Source organism: Rutilus rutilus (assembly GCF_951802725.1).
Source record: "Rutilus rutilus genome assembly, chromosome: 17".
Classification (NCBI taxonomy): domain Eukaryota; kingdom Metazoa; phylum Chordata; class Actinopteri; order Cypriniformes; family Leuciscidae; genus Rutilus; species Rutilus rutilus.
The window spans coordinates 15,904,263-15,929,200 of record NC_140230.1 but is presented as its reverse complement, the minus strand read 5'-3'; the positions used below and the strand labels follow the sequence as shown (position 1 = coordinate 15,929,200).

General features: G+C 38.3%; 1 protein-coding gene across 3 annotated transcripts in view; it reads left to right on the top strand.

Annotated features, from left to right (window-relative positions):
- Positions 1-24,938, top strand: part of col14a1a (collagen, type XIV, alpha 1a) — a 125,854-nt gene that overhangs the window by 31,230 nt on the left and 69,686 nt on the right. For all 3 annotated transcript variants that reach the window (XM_084384879.1, XM_084384880.1, XM_084384878.1), the window contains 14 exons: positions 7,838-7,993; positions 8,149-8,268; positions 10,772-10,936; positions 11,218-11,379; positions 11,462-11,619; positions 12,627-12,756; positions 15,202-15,344; positions 15,585-15,714; positions 16,994-17,133; positions 17,429-17,555; positions 18,485-18,624; positions 21,515-21,647; positions 21,996-22,043; positions 22,160-22,296. In XM_084384879.1, the coding sequence (XP_084241005.1) occupies positions 7,838-7,993; positions 8,149-8,268; positions 10,772-10,936; positions 11,218-11,379; positions 11,462-11,619; positions 12,627-12,756; positions 15,202-15,344; positions 15,585-15,714; positions 16,994-17,133; positions 17,429-17,555; positions 18,485-18,624; positions 21,515-21,647; positions 21,996-22,043; positions 22,160-22,296 (1,889 nt within the window). The remainder of the gene's footprint in view (positions 1-7,837; positions 7,994-8,148; positions 8,269-10,771; positions 10,937-11,217; positions 11,380-11,461; positions 11,620-12,626; positions 12,757-15,201; positions 15,345-15,584; positions 15,715-16,993; positions 17,134-17,428; positions 17,556-18,484; positions 18,625-21,514; positions 21,648-21,995; positions 22,044-22,159; positions 22,297-24,938) is intronic.

Genomic DNA, 24,938 nt, shown 5'->3' with positions numbered 1-24,938 from the left:
AGCATCCCAAAAATTAAATAAATATCAGACAGAATTACAACATAGTCAATTTCATTCCCAGATAAATGGAGGCCCCACAATAAATCATCTTCATGTCTGGGAGAAATGGTCATCTGGAAAAAAAAAAAGACATGAGCTTGTAAAGAAGCCGTGGACTGCAAACCATATTAATGATTGAAATTCCTTTACTTTGAAGGATTGGATCCTTTGAATGTGGTATGGAAGCCATTAGATTGGGCAGAATTATTTGGACATTCTCAGAGCGAGGCTTAGAGGCATCTGATGACTTTTACATGACAGTGAATTCAACATAAGGCATATGATTGATCAATATTCATGAATCCAATTTCTGCTTGGTCAAACACTAGGCGCGTTTCCATTACAAATTTGCACAAAACTTTAGCAATTTTTTCTAAATGTCGACAAAAAACTATTGCGAAATGACGGCGTTTCCATTAACCGATGTTATGCGACTAAAACTTCCTCTCGCGATAAGTAAAGTCATTCCAAAAACCATGGCATCGGACGTTGGTAGGTTTCTGTACTATATCCCAGCCACTGCACTGGTCATTATCATTAATCGAAGGAGGCGTATGTGTGTTTTCCAAGCATTAATGGTAAGGAACGACCCTTATACTTGTGAGCGGCACATATGAGGTGTTTCTGGGTGTTTCTCCCTCACATCTGCTTCGAGGTCTTGATTGTGGCATTTATTTGAGGTTTAGAATCCATTATTCCTGTAATTCTTTTGTCTTATATGAATATAATAAAGAACTCTGTCTCGTATTCTGTCCAAACATACCGCGTCATTTACGTCAGGTGACCTGTAAATGCGAAATTGACGTGTTTCCATTGGGCGTATTTTCAATTCGCAATTTCAATTTGCGCAATTTGAAGAGTAATGGAAACGCGGCTACTGAGGGTGCATTCTTAGATCCATCATCTGCTGCACTTAAATGAACCATATAGTTTATAGTTGAATAATATGTAAATGAAAAGAAGCATGTTGAACAGACTGGTTAGTGTGCAGACTGAGCGTGTCTGGTCTGAAGATGCCTGACCTCTTTAGCGCTGAATGAGAATGAGAATCTAACAGGAGTGCTATGAGAATGAGAATAGTAATCATTACAGTTTCCAGCTGGTCTGCCTGGAGGAATCTAGACGTGGGCTGCATCACCGCTCCCACACGTCAACATCACAAATGCTCTTCTTTGCTCTCATAACTCCGTTCCACACTGTAGGTTCGTGTCTGGTAGGGGAGCCGGAACTGGAGGGCCCCGGGTCTGCGTTTCTCCACTTTCAGCCCACTCAACCAAACTTAGTCAGATGATATTCAAATGTATACCTGACTCCCAATGACAAGTGCATTTCTGATACAGGATATAGTTTGCTGTAGTTACTGATTTAATTTTTTCACAAACAAATGTGCATTTACATACAGTATATGATCAATCAGTGAAACATACGTTTTATTTGTAATATCTTGATCATTATTACTAGTAAATTTAAATTTTACATGATTCAAAATAAAAAAGAATAAAATGTATAAAAATATTCTACAATACTTTTTGATGCTGATCATTTTTATGTTTTGGCTGATAACTGTTAAATAGTAGATATTAAAATCCAATTAATTATCCAATATCAGGTAATATCCACTATTGTTCAAACGTTTGGGGCTGGTAAGATTTTTTTAAGTTTTTAAAAGAAGTGCTCACTGAGGCTGAATTTATTTGATCAAAAATACAGTAAAAACATTGTGATAATACTGTGAAATATTTTTACAATTTAAAATAACTTTTTTTAAAATATATATATATATTAATTTAACTTAAAATTAAATTGTAACCTACTTTAATACTGTTTAAATATCAAGAAACATTTTTCATTATTATCAATAATAAAAATGGTTTTGCTGCTTAATATTTTTGTGGAAAATGATACTTTTTTTCAGGATTCTTTGATGAATAGAAAGTTCAAAGGAACAGCATTTAGTTGAAGTAGAACTCTTTTTTACATTATAAACTTATTGGATGCATCCTTGTTGAAAATATATATTACTGACCATAAACATTTGAACGGCAGTATATCCAAATATTTGCTGATAACCAATATGGTCCAGATGTATCATGCATCCCTAAAAACTATCTGAGCCATATTGACTTTATATATTTCAGTGCCAAATCAGCACAACCTAATTCGTAATCATGAGCACAGACTTATGTAGTGACGTCACAACCCGCCAATCCTTCTCCCAATCTAAAACTTGTTCCGCAGCACTGTGCTCTCAGCCTAGACTGGGTAAACCCCGCCCGATCTGCTGGCGATTTGATTTCGCCCTGCACCTCAGGCTGGAAACCTGTACATTCTTCTATCCTGCTTCCTTTACAAATTTGCGGGGACCAATCACAAACTGGCTTATCCACCTGGCGCGCTATTGGCGGGTTTAATCCAATCCAATTCCTTTTAACCTCTTGACGATGCTCAATGGCTTCTTTAGTTTAGCAAACAAATCGCTCGAGTGGGTGTAAATACCACTCACTTTCATGTTTTTTTTTTTGCACAACCTGCAAAAATCGCTCAATGCCATTGCTGCTGCTTCTGCAAACCGCTGATCAATGGTCCAAACCAACACATCTGTTGACACATTTCCTGCCTGGAGTTTTCGCTGCAAAGTACGTCACCTGGATCGTTGGTCTGATTGGTTGAAGGACTGTCCAATTGCGTACAGAGTCATTTAAACTATTCCCGTTGATCACGCCTCTTGTGCAGTAGAAAACACATAGCAGACTCCCCAGACCAATGTTCAATCTTAAAAGATTGAGCTTGGTCTGGTGATAGCCAGACTACTCTCAGCCCTCTGGAAACTCGAATTCACCCTTCTTCTTGTCACTTCACGTCCTATTAAGAGAGAAAATGACATGCTTAAATGTCTTATAGGCCTGTTTCAGGTTCTCCTGCCAACTCTAGGGAAATAGTGGAACTGGTCAGAAAGAGTGTGCTTTTTAGATTCCCCAAAAGCCCCAGAAGAGCCCCGGCTGTAGCATGCTATCTGTCCTTTCGGATTATTTAGATGGAGTGGACTGATTAACCTTGTGTGCTCTTTAGAACAAAGGCGCCCATTCTTCGGCCTGTGCATTGTTTGGCAGTTGACTATGTTGCTCTGCTGACGCCACAACCCATAGCATACTTGGCATGGCCGGCTGTCTGAGTGAGAGCTGAAGTAGGAGAGAGGAATAATGCTGCCGTAATAAAATGCTAGATAGATCTGCCGCTCTCCTCTCACTTTTTCAGTGACCTCTGTCTGCTTTTTTAGGATGTAGAAAAAGTGGAAATAGAGGTGGAAATCTGTTGGTGAGAGTTGTTAACCTTAAGGAACTAACCTTAATGGGCATTGAATGGTATTTAAACATGCTCCTGAGGGTACCAGATGGGCTCTTCTTCTGGCTATACCTTTTATCGCACTCCACTCTTCAGTTTTTAAATGCCTGCTTCTCTCTCTCTCTTTGTTTTTCTCTTTCCTCTCTGATATGCTACTGTAGCTCACAAATGGGGCCCTATTTTAACGATCTAAGCGCACGGTCTAAAGCGCAGGGCGCAAGTTCACTTAGAGCGTGTCCGAATCCTCTTTTGCTAGTTTAACGACGGGAAAAATGGTCTGCGTGGTCTAAAAGGGTTGTCCCTCTTGATTAGTAATGGGTGTGTTTTGGGCGTAACGTGCAAAAAAACAATCAGAGTCTCATCTCCCATTCACTTTGAAAGCCAGTTGCACTCACGCCATGGCGGATTCGCTATTTACATGACGGAATTTATAAGCGAAACGACTGAACGCTTCTCCAGAGAGCAAACGGATCTGCTCGTGCGCGAGGTTAAGGCTCAGACCATCTACGGGACAAGCCGGATTCCACCATATCTTTATGTACACAATAATAATCTTTTACACTATAATCCTTTTATTTTTAATATTTGCCATGTTTGTGTGCTGCTGCGCATCCCTGTGTGTGTAATAAGCAGCTAGAGTGTACGCACGTTGTGCACCCGCCTATTACATTACTTATGCGCTCTTTAAATAAAAAATATATATATTTTGCGCCATTGACTTTAGACCAGGTTTTTGTTGGGCAATGGCCAAGTCTATTTCAGTTGCCTCAAAATAGCAACGCGCCAACAATGCGCCAGAACACACCTCGTTTTCAGACATGCACGCCCATGCAAATGGGCGCAAATGCACTTGGCGCTGCATTGTGCCGGGTGTATGATAGGGCCCATGTTGTGTCATGTTACGTTATTTTATGTTATGTTATGTTATGTTATGTAAGTTTTTTAATAAATTGATTCTTTTATTGAGCAAAGATGCACTAAACTGACCCCAAAAGGGACATTGAATAGATTTATATTGTTAAAAAAAAAAAAAAAATTATTCATCAAAAAATCTTTAGAACATTTCAACAAAACCTGTATAACGCACGAAGCACTGCTACTTGGGCGGAGTGATTTGCTCGCAGCACCTGAGAAGCCCCGTGGTGAGGAGCAGAGAGGAAGCAGTGCTTCGCCTTCTGAGAATGTAGTTCCAGTATGTATACGGTTAGAAGATGGCTGTGTCTCATGTGACCTTGTTATTTGTACACGCTGTGACTATACAAATCACAACATGTAAATAGGAAAACGTTGGCGTTATTTTGTCACTTATTGGGAGCAGTATGCTAGCTGGAGCCGTTTACCTCCAGTCTTTGTGCTAAGCTAGGCTAGCGGTGGGTGCGTCAGACAGAGTTACGGCACGCACGGAGATGAGAAGGATATGGATATGGATATGATGAATAAGCTAAAGTCCCCAAAAGTCGGCGTGTTCCTTTACATGTCCTAACCTGTTGAGTGTGTTGTATTTCATAATAGCTGCTTGTAGGTAGCACAAGCATAATTATTTTGGTGAGACTGTCAGCATATTAAGAACCACTTCAGATATCAAGCAGTCTGTTATAACCTCAGGCTTCCTATATCTTTATCCCTTCAACATCCCTGTATTTCTTAATGACTTCACCTCAAAGAGAGTTGAAAGGTGGCCAAAAAGACATGCTTACTAAAAACTCACTCATTATTCAAAATCTTGAAAGAGCAAGAATTCTCCTTCCCCCCACATTAGTAGTCTAGACACCCCAGCGACAAGGGAGTCAAGATAGCTGACAAATTTTTGACACGAGAGTTCTGACAGGAACAGCAAGAGCGTCTATTCAGTAGTTAATCTTAATATGCATCTAATGAGAACAATAAACGTGACCTGCCACGAGACCTGCCCGTGGCGTCTCACCTCTAGTGAATATTTCATATGTCTGGAGACGCCATGGTACACACAGGCGACGACATTGAAGCCAGAAAAGGCATAATTAATGAAGGTCTGCATGCATAGTGCATTTATCATACCGCCGCTGCTTTGACTTTGCATTCATGAAGGATGCGAAAGAGTTGATTGCATTGTCTGTCGTGTTAATCTCATTTGCTTGTCTCTTCTTCTTTTCCTCCAGCATATGTATGATTGAGAGCTCCCAGAGGACGTCCCGCAAACCAAAAGAGCTTTTGCAGCCCGACAGCATTGCAGCAAGCACTTCCATGGCATCCTATTGCAATCGCATGACCTTTATGGGTTTTCTAAGGCGGCAATGAGGAGTCTGTTGCTTAGTAGATAAGTCTATAGGGTCACTTAGGGCTTAATAAATCGATGTTGCCGGATCGCTGATGGGTCTGATGTATCCTCTCCTATGAATCTCAGGATACAATCAGCCCTGTGTTCTCTGATAGAGGGGCTAACGTGGATTAGTGATACCAGGGCTCTCAATGGCTCACCGATAACAGCAGAAGGTACCTGTGTCTTGACAAGCCACTCTTTGTGTAGTGGCATGGATCGAACTACGCCACTATTTGCAGACATAAATAGTTGGAGAGGAATTAAGAAGCGCAGGAGTTAATTAAACATCTTGCAGCAATTGAATGGTGGTTTTTATTGAGTGTTTTCTCAGAGCCGAATCGTTTCGTTGTGGTAAAACTAAACTGATTCAACAGACATGCCTAATAGATTTGCCTGCCATGATGTGCTTTTCAGTACCTGTCTATACTGTGGTAGTTCACGCAAAAATGTATATTACAAAAGGTACATTACAAAAAGGTACATTACAAAAAGGTAATAATGAAAGTTAATGAGGGATGAGGCTGTCATGCTCCACAACACATATATAACAACACATAACAAAAAAAGTAACATAGAAGTATAAAAGTGATACATTTGACATATGTGCTAAATTGTTTGCCTAAACGTTTTTTAGTAAGTCATATGATAGCTGTATGTAATAAATATTGTATACAAATATATATACATAAAGAAATACAACAAAATAATCAATTAATACAATAAAATAAAATGTAAATCATTATTCACTGAAAGTTTTCTCACAAGATCAATATTTAAATTGTTGTTCATTGAAAATTGTCACACAATGGATTCAAATTTGTCATTATGTACTGAAAACATTCACATAAGAGATAAGTTAAATATTTTTTTACTGAAAATCTTCACATAAGAGATCAATTAAATGATTTTTACTGAAAAATCTTCACATAAGTGATAAATTAAATAATTATATACTGAAAATATTCACATAATAAATAAAAAATTAAATCATTATTCACTGAAAATCTTCTCATGAGATCAAAATATAAATTATTCACTGAAAATCGAAAAAAAAAGATAGCACATTTTGATTCATTATTCACTGAAAATCTTCACATAATAGGCATAATAATCTTGACACACTCAATATACGATAGTGAATGAATTGTTCTTTTGAGTTTTGGTTCTCAAGTTCTCAACTGTTTGATTCTGGTGGTCCCAACAGTTTTTTGTGAATAATACATTTTTGTCTATGCTTCACCAAAAAATATCCAAATGAAATAAAAGGAATATAAGTTATAATGACTACTTTTATGGTCCTTTTGCATCTTTTTTAAGTCCTCAGTCACTTCCAGTTATATTGAATTTTTTACTTTTTTTTTTACCTTTTGTGTTCCATGGAACAATGAAAATCTGGTTTGGAAAGAAATACGTTTTTTTTCTTTTCTTCACTTTTAAGATGATAAAAACATGTTATTAGTCCCAGATTAAGAGCCTCCATGGTCTACTCCTCGCTGCCATCTTTGTGTCAACGGGTTTCTCTGTATTCATGTCTGCGACTACAATTTATAGTGTTTCCCTGTTCTGTATTTCAACCCTCTGTAGATGGTGCCAAACACTAATGCTCTTATAGAGAAGACTTGTATCATGCTATAAGGCCTTCTGTGAAAATAAATGATTGAGGGAGGAACAAAACAGACTCCCATGATGCAATGCTGAGCTCTGTGGTCCTGCGCTCCTCAGATTTACTGCCCGTACTGACACTTCATCACTTTACCCCCGCTGTGTGTGTATGTATAGTTATTGCACTGTAGGACTCACAGAGACATAAACACACACATGATTTGTTCGAGCTCAAGATGCCATCAGTTGTCTCTAACCAGTGTGGATCCCAGAGCTGTTCTTACTATTGCTGTTAAAATTGAATGAGTAAAATAATTTAGCTTTGGTTGATATTTGCCGCTGTGTTCATAAATCAAACATGTTCTTCCCTGCCCTATGATGATACTTTGTGCAATGACAAAGTGGTTCAATAAAACCGTACCTGCATTCACAGACTGCAGACTGTTGAGTTTGTTTGATTCTTCAGAGGACAATGTTTTTGGATCTATAGCCATGTGGGACTGTATAAGTGCAACGAAGTTCACTCTTTCTTTTTCTGTTTCTCTCATAATCCAGTGGATCAGTTTGTATGCACAACTCCTGCCGTCGCAGATATTGTCATCCTGGTCGATGGATCTTGGAGTATCGGAAGAATCAATTTCCGTCTGGTTCGCATGTTCCTTGAAAACCTGGTCAATGCCTTCGATGTGGGAATAGACAAAACCCGGATTGGTGGGTCCCATGAATTCACTCTTATTCACTCGTAATAATTCAATCACTGTTTTGACCTAAAATAGATTTACAGGATCATTTATTAATTTAGATGACTTTTCAATTGATCTATAAAGTGCCAATGTGTCCCCTGGATGTGTTTTTATGTGTTTTAGGACTGGCCCAGTACAGCGGAGATCCACGAATTGAGTGGCACTTGAATGGCTTCAGCACAAGAGATGCAGTAATAGATGCTGTCAAAAACCTGCCTTACAAGGGAGGCAACACTCTCACAGGTAATTTGCTGTGTTTTTCCCGACTTCTTCCATTGTTCTAGAGACACGAATACATATACTGTGCCTGGTGAAACTGGTCACAACCAGTTCTATCATTGTACCGATGTACAAATTCTACATTGCTGTAGGGTTAAATTCACATAAACAAATGCAGTATTTTACTTTGCGTTTCATTCACTAACCAGCCAGTCCAACATGACCAGGCGCTATTTAGTATTTCTCATATTTGCGACTTTATTTCTTGTATGACTTCACTTTTTAGGGGTTCAAGCATGAAATGCTGAAACCCTATTGTAATTGTAAGGATTCGTAAAACGCATCGTGCAGGCCAAACCGTAAGGCCTAGAGACGTGAAACCTGGCCAGATGGTAGGCCTCAATTTGGGGACAGCCTATCAGAGTATGACCCCGATTGGCCCATAGGTGGCGCTACAGCAACCAAAAGTACAAAATCACTCATAACTCATAACTCATAACTCATAACTTAGGTCGTTTGACCTAGACTCAAGTGCCTTACACCACTGTGATCCCTGGCTCAAGGCGGACACAATTCGAATCCAAATCCTAATTCGAAAATCCAAATTCGATTTAGGCAGAAAAAATTTTCTGCTATGTTGTATTTTGTCCAAAACCTACTTTTGCGAACTAGTCCCTGGTTTTTGGCCCGATCGGAACCAGACCAGTCTAGGACAATTCTCTGGACTCTCTAGATCAATAATTATCAAAAAAAAAGTTGAACTTTTGCATTTGGGTGGCTGTAACAGGGTCATTTAGAAAAGGGGCGTGGCAAAATACACTAAAAAGCCTATAAATCCCAAATGAAAACTCAGAACTTCACCAAAATTGATGAGCATATGTGTCATAACATGGTGAAGAAGCATGCCGAGTTTCATGCAGATCGGACCAAAGGTGGCGCTATAAATGGCAAAAAGCTTCCAATCTTATTAGGGGTTCAAGCATGAAATGCTGAAACCCTATTGTAATTGTAAGGATTCGTAAAATGCATCGTGCAGGCCAAACTGTAAGGCCTAGAGACGTGAAACCTGGCCAGATGGTAGGCCTCAATTTGGGGACAACCTATCAGAATATGACCCCGATTGGCCCATAGGTGGCGCTACAGCAACCAAAAGTACAAAATCGCTCATAACTCTTAGGCCGTTTGACCTAGACTCAAGTGCCTTACATCACTGTGATCCCTGTGAGAAATGGTCTTTTTCATCTATTATGTCAGTGGTTACATGCTTGCTAAATAAAACGTAATAACTTTTGATGCTTTTGTGCTTAAAGGCCTTAACTGCTTGAACCCCGATAAATGCTGCTTGCAGCTTTAATTGTAATTGCAATTTTATTTCACACAATTGCGGCTTTTTCTCGTAATTGTGACTTTATATCTCACAATTGTGACTATTTCGCATATTTGTGACTTTGTAATACACAATTGGAATTTTTTGTATTTGCGACTTTATTTCTTGTACTGTAATTGCGAATTCACTTTTTGTATTTGCAACGTTGTCACAATTGCAAATTCATATCTCAGAATTGCAACTTTATATCTTACAATTGTGACTTTTGCATAATTGCAATTTTATATTTCACAATTGTGGCTATTTCTCAATTATGCGTTTTTGTAATACGCAATTGCAAACGTTTTTTGTATTTGCGACCTTATTTCTTGTACTGTAATTGCGAATTCACTTTTTGTAATTGCAACTTTGTCACAATTGCAACTTCATATCTCAGAATTTCAACTTAATATCTCACAATTGCAACTTTCTCATAATTGTGACTACAGTTCACAATTGTTACTATTTCTCGTAATTTCATTGTTTTCTCATAATTGCAACTTTATAACTGACAATTGCAAGTTTATTTATCGTATTTACCACTTAATTTCTTGTACTGAAATTGCCACTTTTTGTAATTGTAGCTCAATATCGTACAATTGCAACTTCTAATAATTGTGAGTTTATTTCTCATAAATCAGAATTTATAATGTGAAATTTGGCTTTACTTCTTATTTTGAAATTCTTTAAATTAAGCGTAGCGTCAGTTCTGGCGGGTCATGTTCGTCAACTCGCATCAGCTGATCCACGTCTACCGATAGGAATATGACGTCTATCACTGCATACATATATAAGCTCCTCAGTATTATCAGCAGCTATCGCGTCTCACAGGAGCCAGTTCCCTCCTCCATCCCCAGCTCCACCTCTAGTCAGTCAGGATTTGGCATTCTGATTCCACCTGAATCAGACTAAAATTCTCTAATTATGTTGTATATTAAAATTAATTAATGATATCTGCAATACGTTCATGTTGGTTCTATTCTGTTTACCCTAACGGAGGTTATCGCTGCTCTCCCTGCTCTTATCCATGCTAGGCTGCATGGATGCGCAGGGAGTTCTTGCCCAGAACAGAACCATACCACCAATCCAAACTGTATGCTAATTGTCAATCAGTTTTGATGATAGTGGTCCTGACAGAATTTATTATTTTGATCCGTCTAGGTCTTGCTCTTACCTACATCCTGGAAAACAGCTTCAAACCTGAGTCTGGGGCTCGTACCGATGTTCCCAAAATTGGAATCCTGATAACCGACGGCAAATCCCAGGATGACGTTATCCCACCAGCTCAGACCCTGAGACGTGCTGGAGTCGAGTTATTTGCCATTGGTATTAGAGGATTCCTTATGCATCTTTGTGTACAATAGTTTATCTACTTTCATTTATGCAGTATGTAGAAAAAGTATCCACCCAGTGTTAAATAAACATCCTCAGGGCTGATGTATAAATGTTGCTGAGCTTTTCAGGGGTCATTTATGAATTTTATCACTAATAATTATTTGCAAAAGATTGTAGACTGTCAACACAGATAGGCTACATGATCAACACTTGCTGTCTCCTATAGATATTCCGGAAACGTGGAATATGACCTTTTTGAATATGTTTGGTAGGTGTGAAGAATGCTGATGAGAACGAGCTGAAGGCCATCGCCTCTAAACCAGAGGACACACACGTTTATAACGTGGCTGACTTCAGTATCATGAGCACTATAGTGGATGGTCTGACCAGGAAGGTGTGTGATGGAGTGGAGCAACAGGACAAAGAAATGAATCGTGAGTGTTTTACCTGCTGTTTAAATTTCCATTTCTGATGTGTGGAATGGGATCTGATGTCTCACGATTCCCTCACTGCCAGGAGATTCTGTCACTGAAGAGACTACGTCCCCACCCCAGGACTTGGTCATTTCTGAGGTGACTGCACACAGTTTTCGTGTGTCCTGGACTCATGCTCCTGGAAGTGTGGAAAGATATCGGGTGGTTTACCATCCAACCAGAGCAGACATTCTGGAAGAGGTGACCAATCAAAGACTTTATGCTCTATCACAGCTTTCAAATCTGTTACTCAACTATTGTGTAGTTATTTTGCAGTGCTACAGAAGTGTATTTAAAACCAAACCGACCAACTAAAAGCCACCAGTATACGGAGGACCAATAATTGGGAAATAAATAAAGGAACAAATATAATACATTTTCAATTAAATTGAATCCTGAATTTATTTTTGTATTACTTATTCCTTAATTATTATTTATTTTTTTGTATTTGTTTAAATTTATTTGTATTCTTTTTTACTTTATTTATTATTCTTTTTCTATGTAATTTTTTTGCAGGTTTGGTCCTCCATGCTTAAAGGCATATTTGGTGCAATCTTTTTTTTATTATTTCTTCCATCATTTACATGTTGTTCCAACCTTTTTTTCTTCTGCGGAAATTTTCTTCTGCAATTTTGACAAATGTTTCTCTTCATATAAAGAAAGTCAATGGGGTCCAAAACAACGTTAGACCCCACTGACTTTTATTCTATGGGCAAATCTTTCTTTTTTTTTCATGTTCAACAGAACAAATAAGTAAATACAGCTTTGGAACAACATGAGAGTGAATAAAAAATTGACTGAAAGGGTAAAAGTGTTTAGGAAGATATATGATCTTATTGTCAGAAATCCTACTATTCATGTCAACTGATGCTCGAATGTTCAGCAGTCAATGTTTTACAAGTCGTTTTTGTTCTTTTCATTCTTTGAAAAAAACACCACTTGGTTTGATATTCTGTTATCTTGCTGCAATGACAGCCTTACATTTTTAACTGTGGCTTTACTTCTTAGTGCCAGTTTATTATGCCCCTTTTATCTCCTTTGTTCTATTTCCAGTTTTTTGTGATGGGTGTCAGCCCAATACTATAAATATTATGTCCTGCACTTTGCCACGTTATTTAACACTGTTGAGGCTTTTGGTCTTATTTTTCATAATCATTCTCCAAACTGCTGTGCTGGGCGTCACAAACCGCTGTTGTCTTGCTGTACAGATTGTGGTGGGCGGCAGGGAGAATTCAGTCGTCCTGCAGAATTTGAACTCTCTGACTGAATACGAGATTGCTGTGTTCGCTGTGTACAGCAGCGCAGCGAGTGACGCTCTCAGAGGCAACCAGATCACGCGTGAGTCATCCTCAAAACTTGCCACAACCAACATTGACTACAGAACATCTCAAAACACATGTGTTACACAGGCTTGTGTCCTTCACAATTTCACTGCCAAACAGTATTACCCACAAACCACATGCCTATAGTTTTCCTAAATACCCTTTACTGTGCGATTCTATCAGCACTTTCTTATATACAGTTTATTTCTTAACCACTACTTTATAGCAAACGCCTGTCAGTCATCTCAGCAAGACAGGACTGAATTCTGCAGTATTTAGTGGATGTTTGAAGTCTTTGGTTTGTGGTAGAAGATAGTGTTGTGGCAAAGGCTATCCATGTGTGCTTGTTTCCAGAATAAAAATCTTGGCTATTTCTGTCCCACTCCATCAAAGTCATCTTTAACTTTCACACTTTCCCAGAATCCAACTCAGAATGCACTTCTTCTGATCAGAAATACACACTTATCCAGCCACTGAAAAAAGTACTCAAGACAAACATGCACTGCAGAAAATTGTTTTCATAATCAGTATTTTTCCCCAGTAAAACAAGATACTCTGTTATACATTAATAAGAACATTTAATTAAAAGCTAAATGGTGTTAGATATTAAAACTTGTTTTAAAGGTGCTCTAAGCGATGTCACGAGTTTTTAAGGCCAAACATTTTTTTTGTCACATACAGCAAACATCTCCTCACTATCCGCTAGCTACCTGTCCCCTGAACACACTGTAAAAAAACACAGTCTCTGTAGACAGCCCAGGCTCCACAAACGGCAACAAAAACAGACTGGGCTAACCCGCACCACGAAACATAACAAACTGTTCCAGCCAATAACCGACAAGAAGGATTTGGGGGTGGGGTTTGGGGGGTTAGTGCGCGGATGAGGAGGAGGGAGGGTCTAGCTAGCCTCCGTTTCATTTGACAATACTTCGAACGTCAACAAGAAGTGACGTCATCCAACATCACTTAGAGCACCTTTAATGCTGAAAGGTTTGTTTGAGCTGCGCCCTCTACTGTACAGCTGTGAATTTGCCATTCATTTCACTTTTGGTGTGAAAGGGCCTTAACTTTGCCAAAAATATAACTTATTTTTGTTGTTATTAAAAAACAAACAAGCAAGCCCAGCCCAGGTGAGAAAAAGTAACATAACGCAATAGTAACTTTCCCCAACACTGGCGCCCATATAGCTACAATAAACTTTGGAACCTGTAAGCTAATGAAAATGTAATGCTGAACTTACTGCCTCAAATGCGACCGTTCGAATGACTGACAAAACACTCTGACATTCGCTGGTGAAAAACCTTGTAACTCCATTTGAGCTTGATTTGGGGAAAATGTTAAAGGGGTGGTATAATGCCATTTACACAAGATGTAAAATAAGTCTTTGATGTCCCCAGAGTGTGTATGTGACGTTTTAGTTCAAAATACCCCACAGATATTTTTATATAGCATGTTAAAATTGTACATTTTTGAGGGTGGGCAAAAACGCACAGTTTTGTGTCTGTTCCTTTAAATGCAAATGAGCTGCTGCTCCCGAACAGAGGGTGGAGCTTCAAGAGCTTGTGTCCTTCCTTTTACCTCACACAGACATGCACTGGAAATTTCAAAAACTTTTAGCCTTTTATTGAGTCATTGAGTCAGACAATGATGGAGAGACTCAAGAAGAAGTGACGACATGTAGAATGCAACAGGACATTTCTGAATGGTTAGTTGATGAATTTATGTAGCTTATGTGTAGTTATCTTCTAGTCATTGATTAGCACATTCTGTCTTGATAATCTATAAAACGTGTTCCGGGGGGCGGGTTTATGTAAATTTTAGGGTTAGTGATGTCACTAACCCGTGAGGAATGTTGTGTAGTCCCTACCAGCCGATTGTTGTAGTCCTTAAAAAGCGATTTCTTTAAAAGCAAATATCTCCCTTTGCTTTGAACTTTGAGGATTGCAACTTTGCAGATGTTGTTTATGCTCAAACAGCAATATTACACACTAACTAAAGTTAAATAAGTGAAATCATAATCAACCACCCCTTTAATAATATAATGACGCACGAAAGTGCCACAATACTAACTTTGACAACATGGTGTTTAATTATTTAACCTGCACTTTTCTCTGGTTTCAAAAAGCACGCCATGCTGGATATTACCTGCCATTCATTTTCATAATACTTTTCAAACTGTTGGTGACATATCCTCAGAAAAAAACTCCTAAGATCCAAAAGCTAATGCCAGCGACTTACCCATGATGACTTGACAGCTGAGCGCAGGCATTTCACTCACGTTGGATGCATCAATTCATGATTGATTTAGTGCCAAATTAAAATATTAGACATAACGATAAAATAACGTTATTAACCGGTTCGGAGCCCTGACTCACACACATGCAAACACAAACAAAACATGTTTCACTGTACGTCTATGTTAAGTATAAATGTCTGATTTGTATGTATGTGTGCATCTCAGTGGCTCTACCTACAGTGAGTGATCTCGAGCTGTACGAAGTGACAGACAACAGCATGAGAGCCCGCTGGAGGGATGCACAAGGGGCTTCTGGGTACATGATCCTTTACGCTCCACTGAGCAGTGAGACTACAGATGAAAGAGAGGTGAGGCTGCAAATTGTCTTTGTGAGTGTGCCTGTCCGTGTTTGAGCAAACGTTAAGCCCGCGCTGGCATGATGACACTTCAACCAAAATAGTAGCTTCACCGTTACACTGTTTTCATGGAAGCTGTAGAAGAAGAATAACAATCATCACGTTTGAGTTCCCTTGGTTGCACTTTTTTTATCTCTGTTTCAGCAGCCTTTATGCTGCTCTAAAGGTGTTGCTGTTGTTTTTGTGATACAGCTAAAGGTGGATGAGACGGTGACTGATGTGGAACTGAAGGGACTGATTCCTGACACAGAGTACACCGTTACGGTCTATGCCATGTTCGGAGAGGAGGCCAGTGATCCCGCCACTGTTCAGGAGACCACCAGTGAGTGTCCAGGCCAATCTGTTTTTAAATATAAATTTAAACATGCAGGGCCCTATCATACACCCAGCGCGACGCAATTGTTTTTTGCTAATTTTAGCCTGCCCTGACGCAGGTATAATTTTCTCGTCCTGTGCCACGTTGTTTAAACAGCAAATGCATTTGCGCCCATTTGTGCGCCCATGGGCGTGCTGGTCTGAAAACGAGGTGTTTTCAGGCGCATTGATGACGCGTTGCTATTTTGAGGCAACTGAAATAGACTGCACCATTAACCAAATGAAACCTGGTCTAAAGTCAATGACGTAGTATTTTTTTTGTTATTTAAAGGGCGCATTAGTAATATGAGCCTATAGGCGGGTACACAACGTGCATACACTTTGCTTATTACATACACAGGGACACGCAGCAGCACACAAACATGCCAAATATGCCAAATTTCATAGTCAAATTCCACCATGTAAATAGCGAATCTGCCATGGCGCGAGCCCAACTGGCTTTTAAAGGGAATGGGAGATGACCATTTTTCTTGTCGTTAAACTAGCAAAAGTGGATTCGGACATGCTCAACGTGCACTTGCGCCGTGCGCTTTAGACCATGCGCTTAGATTGTTAAAATAGGGCCCGCGATCTGTTTTCTTTCAAGCGCTGTTTATGTAATGTCCAGTGATTAGTTCTGTTTTGAATATTTGAAAGGTGACCCACGTAATAGGGCTGGGTGTATAGATCAATACAATAATATTTCAATATTTTTAGTCTTTTAATAATACTTTAAATATATCTCAGTATTTATGTATTTGTTCTGAAATGGCTTGAAATGTATTTCTTTTTCTTTTCCTTGGATCGAACATGATTTCAACATAACACTCAGAGAAGCCAATTATTAAAAACATTAAAGTAGAATACTTACTTACTCCAATCTTCAGTGCATATATATTATAATTATTTGATGAATTGAAACATTTATTGAAATAGAAATCTTTTGTAAGATAATTTTTTTACTGTCTGTTTTGATTAATTTAATCCTTTCATGCTGTATAAGTGTATACAATCTTACTGTCCCCAAACATTTAAACAGTAGTGAATATAGTTTTATATATGAAAAATACAATTCATTTAAACTGGCAGTTTAAACTGATTCATTAAAATGCATCAGACTTAACAGCAATAATGCTTTTTGTTTTGCTACCAAAGTTGTTGTAACAATGTCCCATTGCAGAAAAATTATTTCCAGAAAAATATCTTGAATATTCAGCGTTTGACCGTTAATCTATATCTTCCTGCAGTGTCCCTGAGACCTCCACGTAACCTGCGGGTCACCGAAGTTGACCACAGCTCTGTCCGACTCAACTGGGACGCAGTGTCCAGTAAAGTAAAGGGCTACCGTGTCATGTATATCAAGACAGATGGTGTGCAGACCAATGAGGTGATCACTGCAGCAGAACCCACAATACATGACAAGCATTTGTTTCTTTGTTAAACAAACAAGCACTTGTTCACTCTTACAGTATAAACAACTATATACAGTATATAGAATTAAAATGATTAAATATGAGTAAAATTTCATATATTTATAAAGAATAAATACGTTTAAAATAATATTTAAATAATACATATATTATTTTATTTGTTTATTTTTATTAATCACTATAATAATGTACTCACTCATTCCATAATTTTATGAACAGAGATGCATTATGTATTATTTTTCTTCTCTTCAGGTGGAGTTGGGTCCCGTCACCAATGTGTACCTGAAGAACTTGTCACCCATGACAGAATACACCGTTGCTGTTTTTGCTCTCTATGACGGCGGCCAATCCGAGGCACTCAGTGGCGGATTCACTACAAGTGAGACTGTTTGATCCCTGCCAGTGAACTGCTTAAAAATGTTTAAATAGGTGAATTCAGCTATTCTGTTTTGTCAGTTGCATTAAGGATGCCAGCATATCCTGGGCGGTGGGTGTGGATTTATGCAAATTATTTCCCCAAGCACAGAAGAGACAGGGCCCATTGGTATTCATTATCATGAGCACGGGCAAGAACAAATCTCGTCTACTCGCAGCAATGCTGATATAACATGTACATGTATGAGCATATTTTTTCTGTATTTTCCTCCTCCAACAGAATGTACAATTTTCACTGCACACAGAGTCTGCAATTTACTCCAGCTGGAAAGTGGGAATGGATGCTTTCTCTGTCCTGGAAAAGCATCACTTTCTAGGCAGCCTGTTGCATTCAGTAATCAGTGATTGGCTGCTGGAATCTGTAATAGATCTGGGCCTTCATTTCCTGAGTTTCATTGTTCTCTGGGTGTCCTGACTTTGTCATTGTAGTAATCAGGTTACGTGGTAAAATTTCTAGGGAATTTATTTGAATGTAAAAGTCAATGTTAGGGTAAATTCTGTTCGCTCTGTGGAGATGAGAATGATCAGGAATTCATTCATTCTGGTTAAAAGATTAGTTCACACAAAAATGAAAATTATGTCATCATTTACTCACCCTCATGTCGTTCCAAAGCCTCATGACTCGTATCTGTGGAACAGAAAAGGAGAAATGGTAAAAAAACAAAACAGGCCAAAATGAATGGAAAGGATGTTTACATATTTTAGACAAAATACTGATTAATTATTATTATTATTATTATTATTTGAAGTGAACTACTCTTCTAATTTGTACGTAAACAATTTAACATAATTGAAAAAGTTTGAGATAAAACTGATTATAGCTCAGCGAAGGATGTTGGATTGCTTACCCGTGCTTGATTCTATTTCAATCAGAGCTTGTGCCAGCCCCTTTTAGCCTGATGACATCAGAGGTCACCTCCGAGAGTTTCCGGGTGAGCTGGTCGCATCCTGCCAGGGATGTGGTGCTCTATAAGTTAGCCTGGTCACCCACTGGAGGAGGAGATGAGAGAGAGGTCAGTCATTTACAAGTATAATGATTTGTGATGTGATAGAACTAACTATGGAGGTACTTTGATATTTTTCTGTATTAATATAATATAATATAATATAATATAATATAATATAATATAATATAATATAATATAATATAATATAATATAATATAATATAATATAATATAATATAATATTTAATATAACTAGAATGTACATTTCCTGAAGAAAATGTGAGTGGGTGCTTGCAGTGGCAAAACTCGCCACTCGGTTGCTGGGATGGTTGCTACAATGTTGTACATGATTGCATTCGAGCCAACAACCATGTCTGTGCGATGTTGTGGAACTGAAATATGGCTTCTATATGTTGCAATATAGTTGCTAGGTGGCTCTAAACGGTTGCTACGGTGTGAATAGACAGTTACCATGGTGATATTTACAGACTGTTTCCTAACCGAAACAAACAAGCCAATCCCCATCTCTATATGATGTTCTGATGCAGAGATATAGGTGGTTGCTAGGGTGTTATGGGTGGTTGCTAGGGCGTTGCTAGGCGGTTGCTAGGGTGTTATGGGTGGTTGCTGTGGTGTTGCTAGGTGGTTGCTAGGGTATTCTGGGTGGTTGCTAGGGCATTTCTAGGCAGTTGCTAGGTTGTTCTGGGTGGTTGCTATGGTGTTGCTAGGCGGTTGCTAGGGTATTATGGGTGGTTGCTAGGGCGTTGCTAGGCAGTTGCTAGGGTAGAACATTTTGACAGTTGCCCTGTCAAAATGCACAAAAAAATGATTGTTTCATTGTTTTTAACCCATGTAACCTCGTAACACTGCTTTAAGATTTTTAGGTAGGTCTAACAGGTAGGAAATATACAGAAATTGAAAAAAAGTTATCAAACACTTCACAGTCTTCACTGTATAAATTATCAATTAAATATAGATTATTCCTTTTTGAAACTACAAACGTTATTTAGTCAAGAGCAGTGAGTGATTTTCTGTCTTTTGTTGTTTGATTAACATTAATGACAGATAGCAGCAGGTTTAATAGGCTGCTGTCACTTTAAGACCTGACGCACATGATGCGAATCTAACACGTTTTCTCCATTTTCTCACATCTCTTTAGGTTCATTTAAGAATGGTATTTAAGGATACTCGACAAAACGGGCATTTTGGCATAATTTGGTGTGTTTTTGTCCGTGCAAGCACTGTCTGAAACGGCTTTCTGTGCGCATGATTGTGTGTGTGTCACACAGACAGGAGATTCACAGACGCGCACCACAGTAGAAACGCACTGCGTTCTCTTGTGTGTTTTATCACGCTTCAATGGTTTAAAAGCATTTGCTTGAATAAGAGCGTGATCATAATGTAACGCTAGCCAAAGGATGACGGAAAAAACGGATACTGGGTTAATTGCGTTAAATATTTGTAACGCGTTAAACTGAAAAAAGTAATCATGTGCGTTAACTCGTTAATTTTGACAGCACTAAATAGTATAATTATTATAATATAATATAATATATAACCCTCAAAAATAAATACATTCTACACATCTACTATAATATAATGAAATATTTTTGATGTTGCTTTCAAAAACCTTTTTTTTGTCTGCCATTGGAGAACGAGTGGCTTTTTGGCAGTAGAATGGTGCAGTCATGCCATGTACAAACCCTGAACTCTTGGATCATTCTCTTGTTTCTGTTTGAGTTTTCAACATTTCTCTGTTGTAACTCGCTCGTTTTGTTTTTTAAACTTCCATTGGCATATGTTAGTTTCAACAAACTATATATGTTGAAAAAGAGAAAGTGAAAAATGATTTTTATGAGGTCCTTGAAAATGATTTATGAGTCAATCAATACTTTCTCGTAACCTGAAGCCCGCGGCCAACTCTTACTCTCTATTAGAAATGACCACCACCAAAACAACCACCAGCATACTGAACATGTCCCGTCACTGCTCTCTTAGCCACGCATGACCACAAACACAAGTGTGTGCAAGTGTGTGTGATGGAGAAAGTTTTTAATATTGACCAGGAGTCAGTGCAGCTGTTTTTTATAGATAGCACCGCAGGTCGATATATTTACCAAGAGCCACCAGAGCAGAAAATAATAACATGCTGTGAGGCAAACTGGAATGTGGCTGGAGCTTCACGTCCCAGAGCAGAGGAGTCAGCCCAGAAACACATATTCACTCACATGGGTTTACTGGGACAGCCCAGAGCTGACTGAGATCCAAAGCTTTCTTGATAGCAGATGTGCTTTTTAATGCATGTTCTCGTTGTTGGCATAGCATAGCCGAGCAGCCACCAACATTTATACCTGACAAAATGTGTTTACTGATTTCTGTTGCTGCTACTATCGCTTTTGCTCTAAAATAGACTGAAAATACTGTTGACTTATCTTCGCAATTATGTACATAAATTTGAGTTAAAAAACGTCTAGAATGAAAATATCTTTTCTCCATTAATTATAAATGCATTCTGTCACTGATCTAATGCTACAACCATGGAGCAGACTTCAGTTTAGAAATACAAAATTATTAGAAAGTCCTTTTCTAGTCTATCAAACCTCAACATCCTCCCAATGATGACTAAGTGGGCCTCTTCATCAGAACCGTCACCTTTGGATCTTTTCCTGAAATAAATGTGGCCTTGCTCTAGAAATGAACTAATGGCCATTTTCTTCATCATCACTGATTCTGGGAAGTCTGCACTTGTGGGTGAAGATGGTTGTTAAAAATCCATACAATTGACTATTTCTTCTTTGTAGTCAAGTGTGGTTTATCCAGTCTATGACGTAAACTACAGGCAATTGGCTATTCCCCCCCACGCATTCTAAAAGAATCTAAGCACCATCCAGATGATCCCCACAGTGTTACGGCTATGATTTATAACTGAGTGCTTTTGTGTTTGTGTGTTTATAAAGATGATGCTGAATGGACCTTTGGACTCATATGTGATTCAAGATCTGAGTCCTTTTACAGAGTATAAGGTTTCACTGTCCGCCATCTACAAAGACGAAACGGAGAGCAGCGCTGTGATTGTGCTTGAGAATACATGTAAGAGATCCAGTAATGTTGTTTTTAACTGTTTAACACCAACCAACTAATTTACATGATCTCAAACTGGTTAATTGATGTTTTGTTTTGTTTTGTTTTTTTTGTTTTACTATGTTGTTTTGCATTGCTTTGCTTTGTTGTTTTGCTTTGTTTTTTGTTTGTTTTGATTTGTTTGGTTTTGTTTTGTTTTGTTTTTTGTTTTGTTTTGTTTTGCTATGTTGTTTTGCTTTGCATTGCTTTGCTTTGTTGTTTTGCTTTGGTTTTTGTTTGTTTTGATTTGTTTTGCTTTGATTTGTTTTGTGCTTCGTTTTGCACTTTTTTGTGTTTCTTTTGTCTTGTTTATTGCAGTGGACTGGACCACAGAAGTTCCGACCACCATTCCCTCCACTACAGCAAGTAATAAAAATGCGACTTCATCGTTCTGTAATTTTGAACATTGTATGGATGGATGGATGGATGGATAGATAGATACCTTAGAATGTATTGTGTCTAAATTGAACTGTATCATCTAGTTGTTCATCTGGGAGTGACTAGCCTATGGCTGGACGAGGAGACCCACTTTAGTATGCAAGTGAACTGGGAGGTGCTGGACTCAGACGTGGAGCAGTACCGAGTGACATATGTCAGTGCAGACCGCACAGAAGAGACAGTGAGTAAACATAACCACAACACAGAGATATCCATAATGTTAATATGACAAACCAAGAGAGAACTCATTCTTTGTCATCATCTTCTTCCTGTCTCTCTCTTCTCCATATGAGAGTGCATAAAGAGGGCAACATACACTTGTCTTATTTGTGTCCCAGTGAGGCTGTTATTTCATAAAGCTACCTATATTGCTCTTGAGCTATAAAAATATAACAGAAAAATGTATTACCTCTGTGCTGTTAGAGCCTGGAGGCTTATCATATTCCTCCAGGTAAGTGAAGTTGAATTGATGCAGCCCTGCTGCAGTGTTGTCTGTTGCAAGGACACATCTTGCTCAAAGTGACCTTTTTAAATGCATGTCCCTGTACTGGAAACCCCCCTTGTCTTATTCTGCAGTGATTCCTGCAGTGTATAATCATACATTGATGAATTGCAGGAGTGAATTCAGTGAATATGCTTTTTTCCATGGTATTTGGCTGACTTAGTTTGTGGTATTTGGCGTGCCTTGGTCTGGCACGGTTAAGATCTTTCATGGCGTTAATTTACTCTCAGATTCTGTGGTGACTTGTCGCCCCTGACTGTACAGAAAATCGACCTCTCTTGGCTTGTAATTGTACTGGGGAAATCACGGGGGGTCAAGCTATAAAGGAGATGGATAAAGGAGGTGGGACTGGAAAAAAAGAAATTCCATTATCTTTTCAAGTGCCATTTAGGTCACTGAGCAAAATGTGAGATGTAGAGAGAGAACATCTAAGAAGGTTGGTAAAGGAGAACACGCCTAATTTGAGGGAAAGTTCCAGCAAAGTCTAAAGCACCACAAGGTTTCAGCACCACAGATTGGTGGACAGCTCCGCTAATAAGAGTTGTTCTGAAGGACGGTGCACTGAATAACAGGAGGGTGCCTCAACTTGGTGTACCACACCTGACAAATCAAAGGAAGTTAAAATTGTAAACATTTTAAAATCCAGCATATACTACCGCTCAAACGTTTGGATCAGTAAGACTTTTTATTTACTGAAAAAAAAAAACTTGCTGCCTTAAATTTTTAAGTACAATTAACTTGACTGTGCAAGTCATTTCAACTTAAATTGCATTACACTGACTAACATATGTTGTCATGACTTAATGGGCATGCTGTTTTTTTACAGTGTACTTTAAGCAAATATGCATTAAATTGATTCAAAAGATTTATATTTCAAATAAATGCTGTTCTTTTGAACTTTATATTCATTTCATGGTTTCACAATATGTTTATTAAGCAGCTCATTTGTTTTCAACATTGATAATAATCATAAATGTTTCTTGAGCACCAAATCAACATATTAGAATGATTTCTGAAGGATCATGTGACACTGAAGACTGGAGTAATGATGCTGTATCATAAAATAAATTCAGCTTTGCCATCACAAGAAAAAATAATAATTTGACAATATTCTCAAATATAATTTTAGTTTTTGAAAATGTAATAACATTTCACATTATTGCTATTTTTACTGTATTTTTTATCAAATAAATGCAGAATTGGTGAGTATTACTGACTTTTGAACGGTAGTGTATCTTTTTTTTTTTTAAATACAATGATTCAGTTCTTTGTGTAAAACTGTATTAATTACTGAGTACACCGAAACACAAAATGTATGTCACTGCCAAAACTTTTGGCCATGACTGTATATTCAAAAATCCTTTAATTTAATTTTAAACGTAAATCTCATACATTTAAAGTATTGGAAATGTGAAGCCTTAAAATTTGTTGTCCATAGCAACCTCTTAATATTTGCATGGTAACATTCTCTAAATTACTTCATTTTACTTATTTATAGTCTGTTCATTGATAATGCACTCACACAGAGGAAGCCACTCCACATAATGCAACCCAACATTTCATTATCAACAAGCAATGGACTGCCATGATTGTGTGTGTGCGTGTGTGATTAATGGTGTGTCTGTGGTGAATGACTGCAGTGATTGGATGCTGGCTAGAGAGCTGAGAGCTGGCTTTCTTAATTTCCATCCAGCTCCCTGAAGTTCAGTACACACAGATCTCTAGTCTTTTGGCTTATACTCAGAATAGCTTTCATCAGAGCTGATCAAATATAAATATTTAGATGAAGAAAACTGATGAAGCCTTTGGAATTGTTTAGCTACTGTTTGACGTTTTCTTTGCCCTTGACAGTCCCTCCTTAAATACACTAGCAGTTCCTCTTCCTCTTATATACCGAGCTGTGAGAAAGTAAGTGCGCCCCACGAAAAGTGTACATTTAACCCACCAGTTGCGAAAGTACATTCATCACTACTATATGTCAAGTGTTTAATCTTACAACCAGGTGCACCAGAGCTGCCTGAGCCCCTCGGAAGAAAAGTTGTTGAGGTGTACGAGTCTGAAAAATGGATTTAAAGCCATTTAAACAAGACTGTAAAAAAGACTGTACAAATCTAGTCTACATGGGTCAGAAAGGAAGAAGCCTCTGCTCTCCAAAAAATTTTTTTAAGTTTGCCATTCAACACCTACACGAAACAGGACTTCTGGACAAATGAGTCAAAGGAAAGATTTGAGCATTCGAGAGTGAGAATCTCATTCCCACAAGCACAGTAGTGGGAGTGTAGTGATTCGAGGGTGTTTTGCAGCTTTGGGGCTGGAAATAA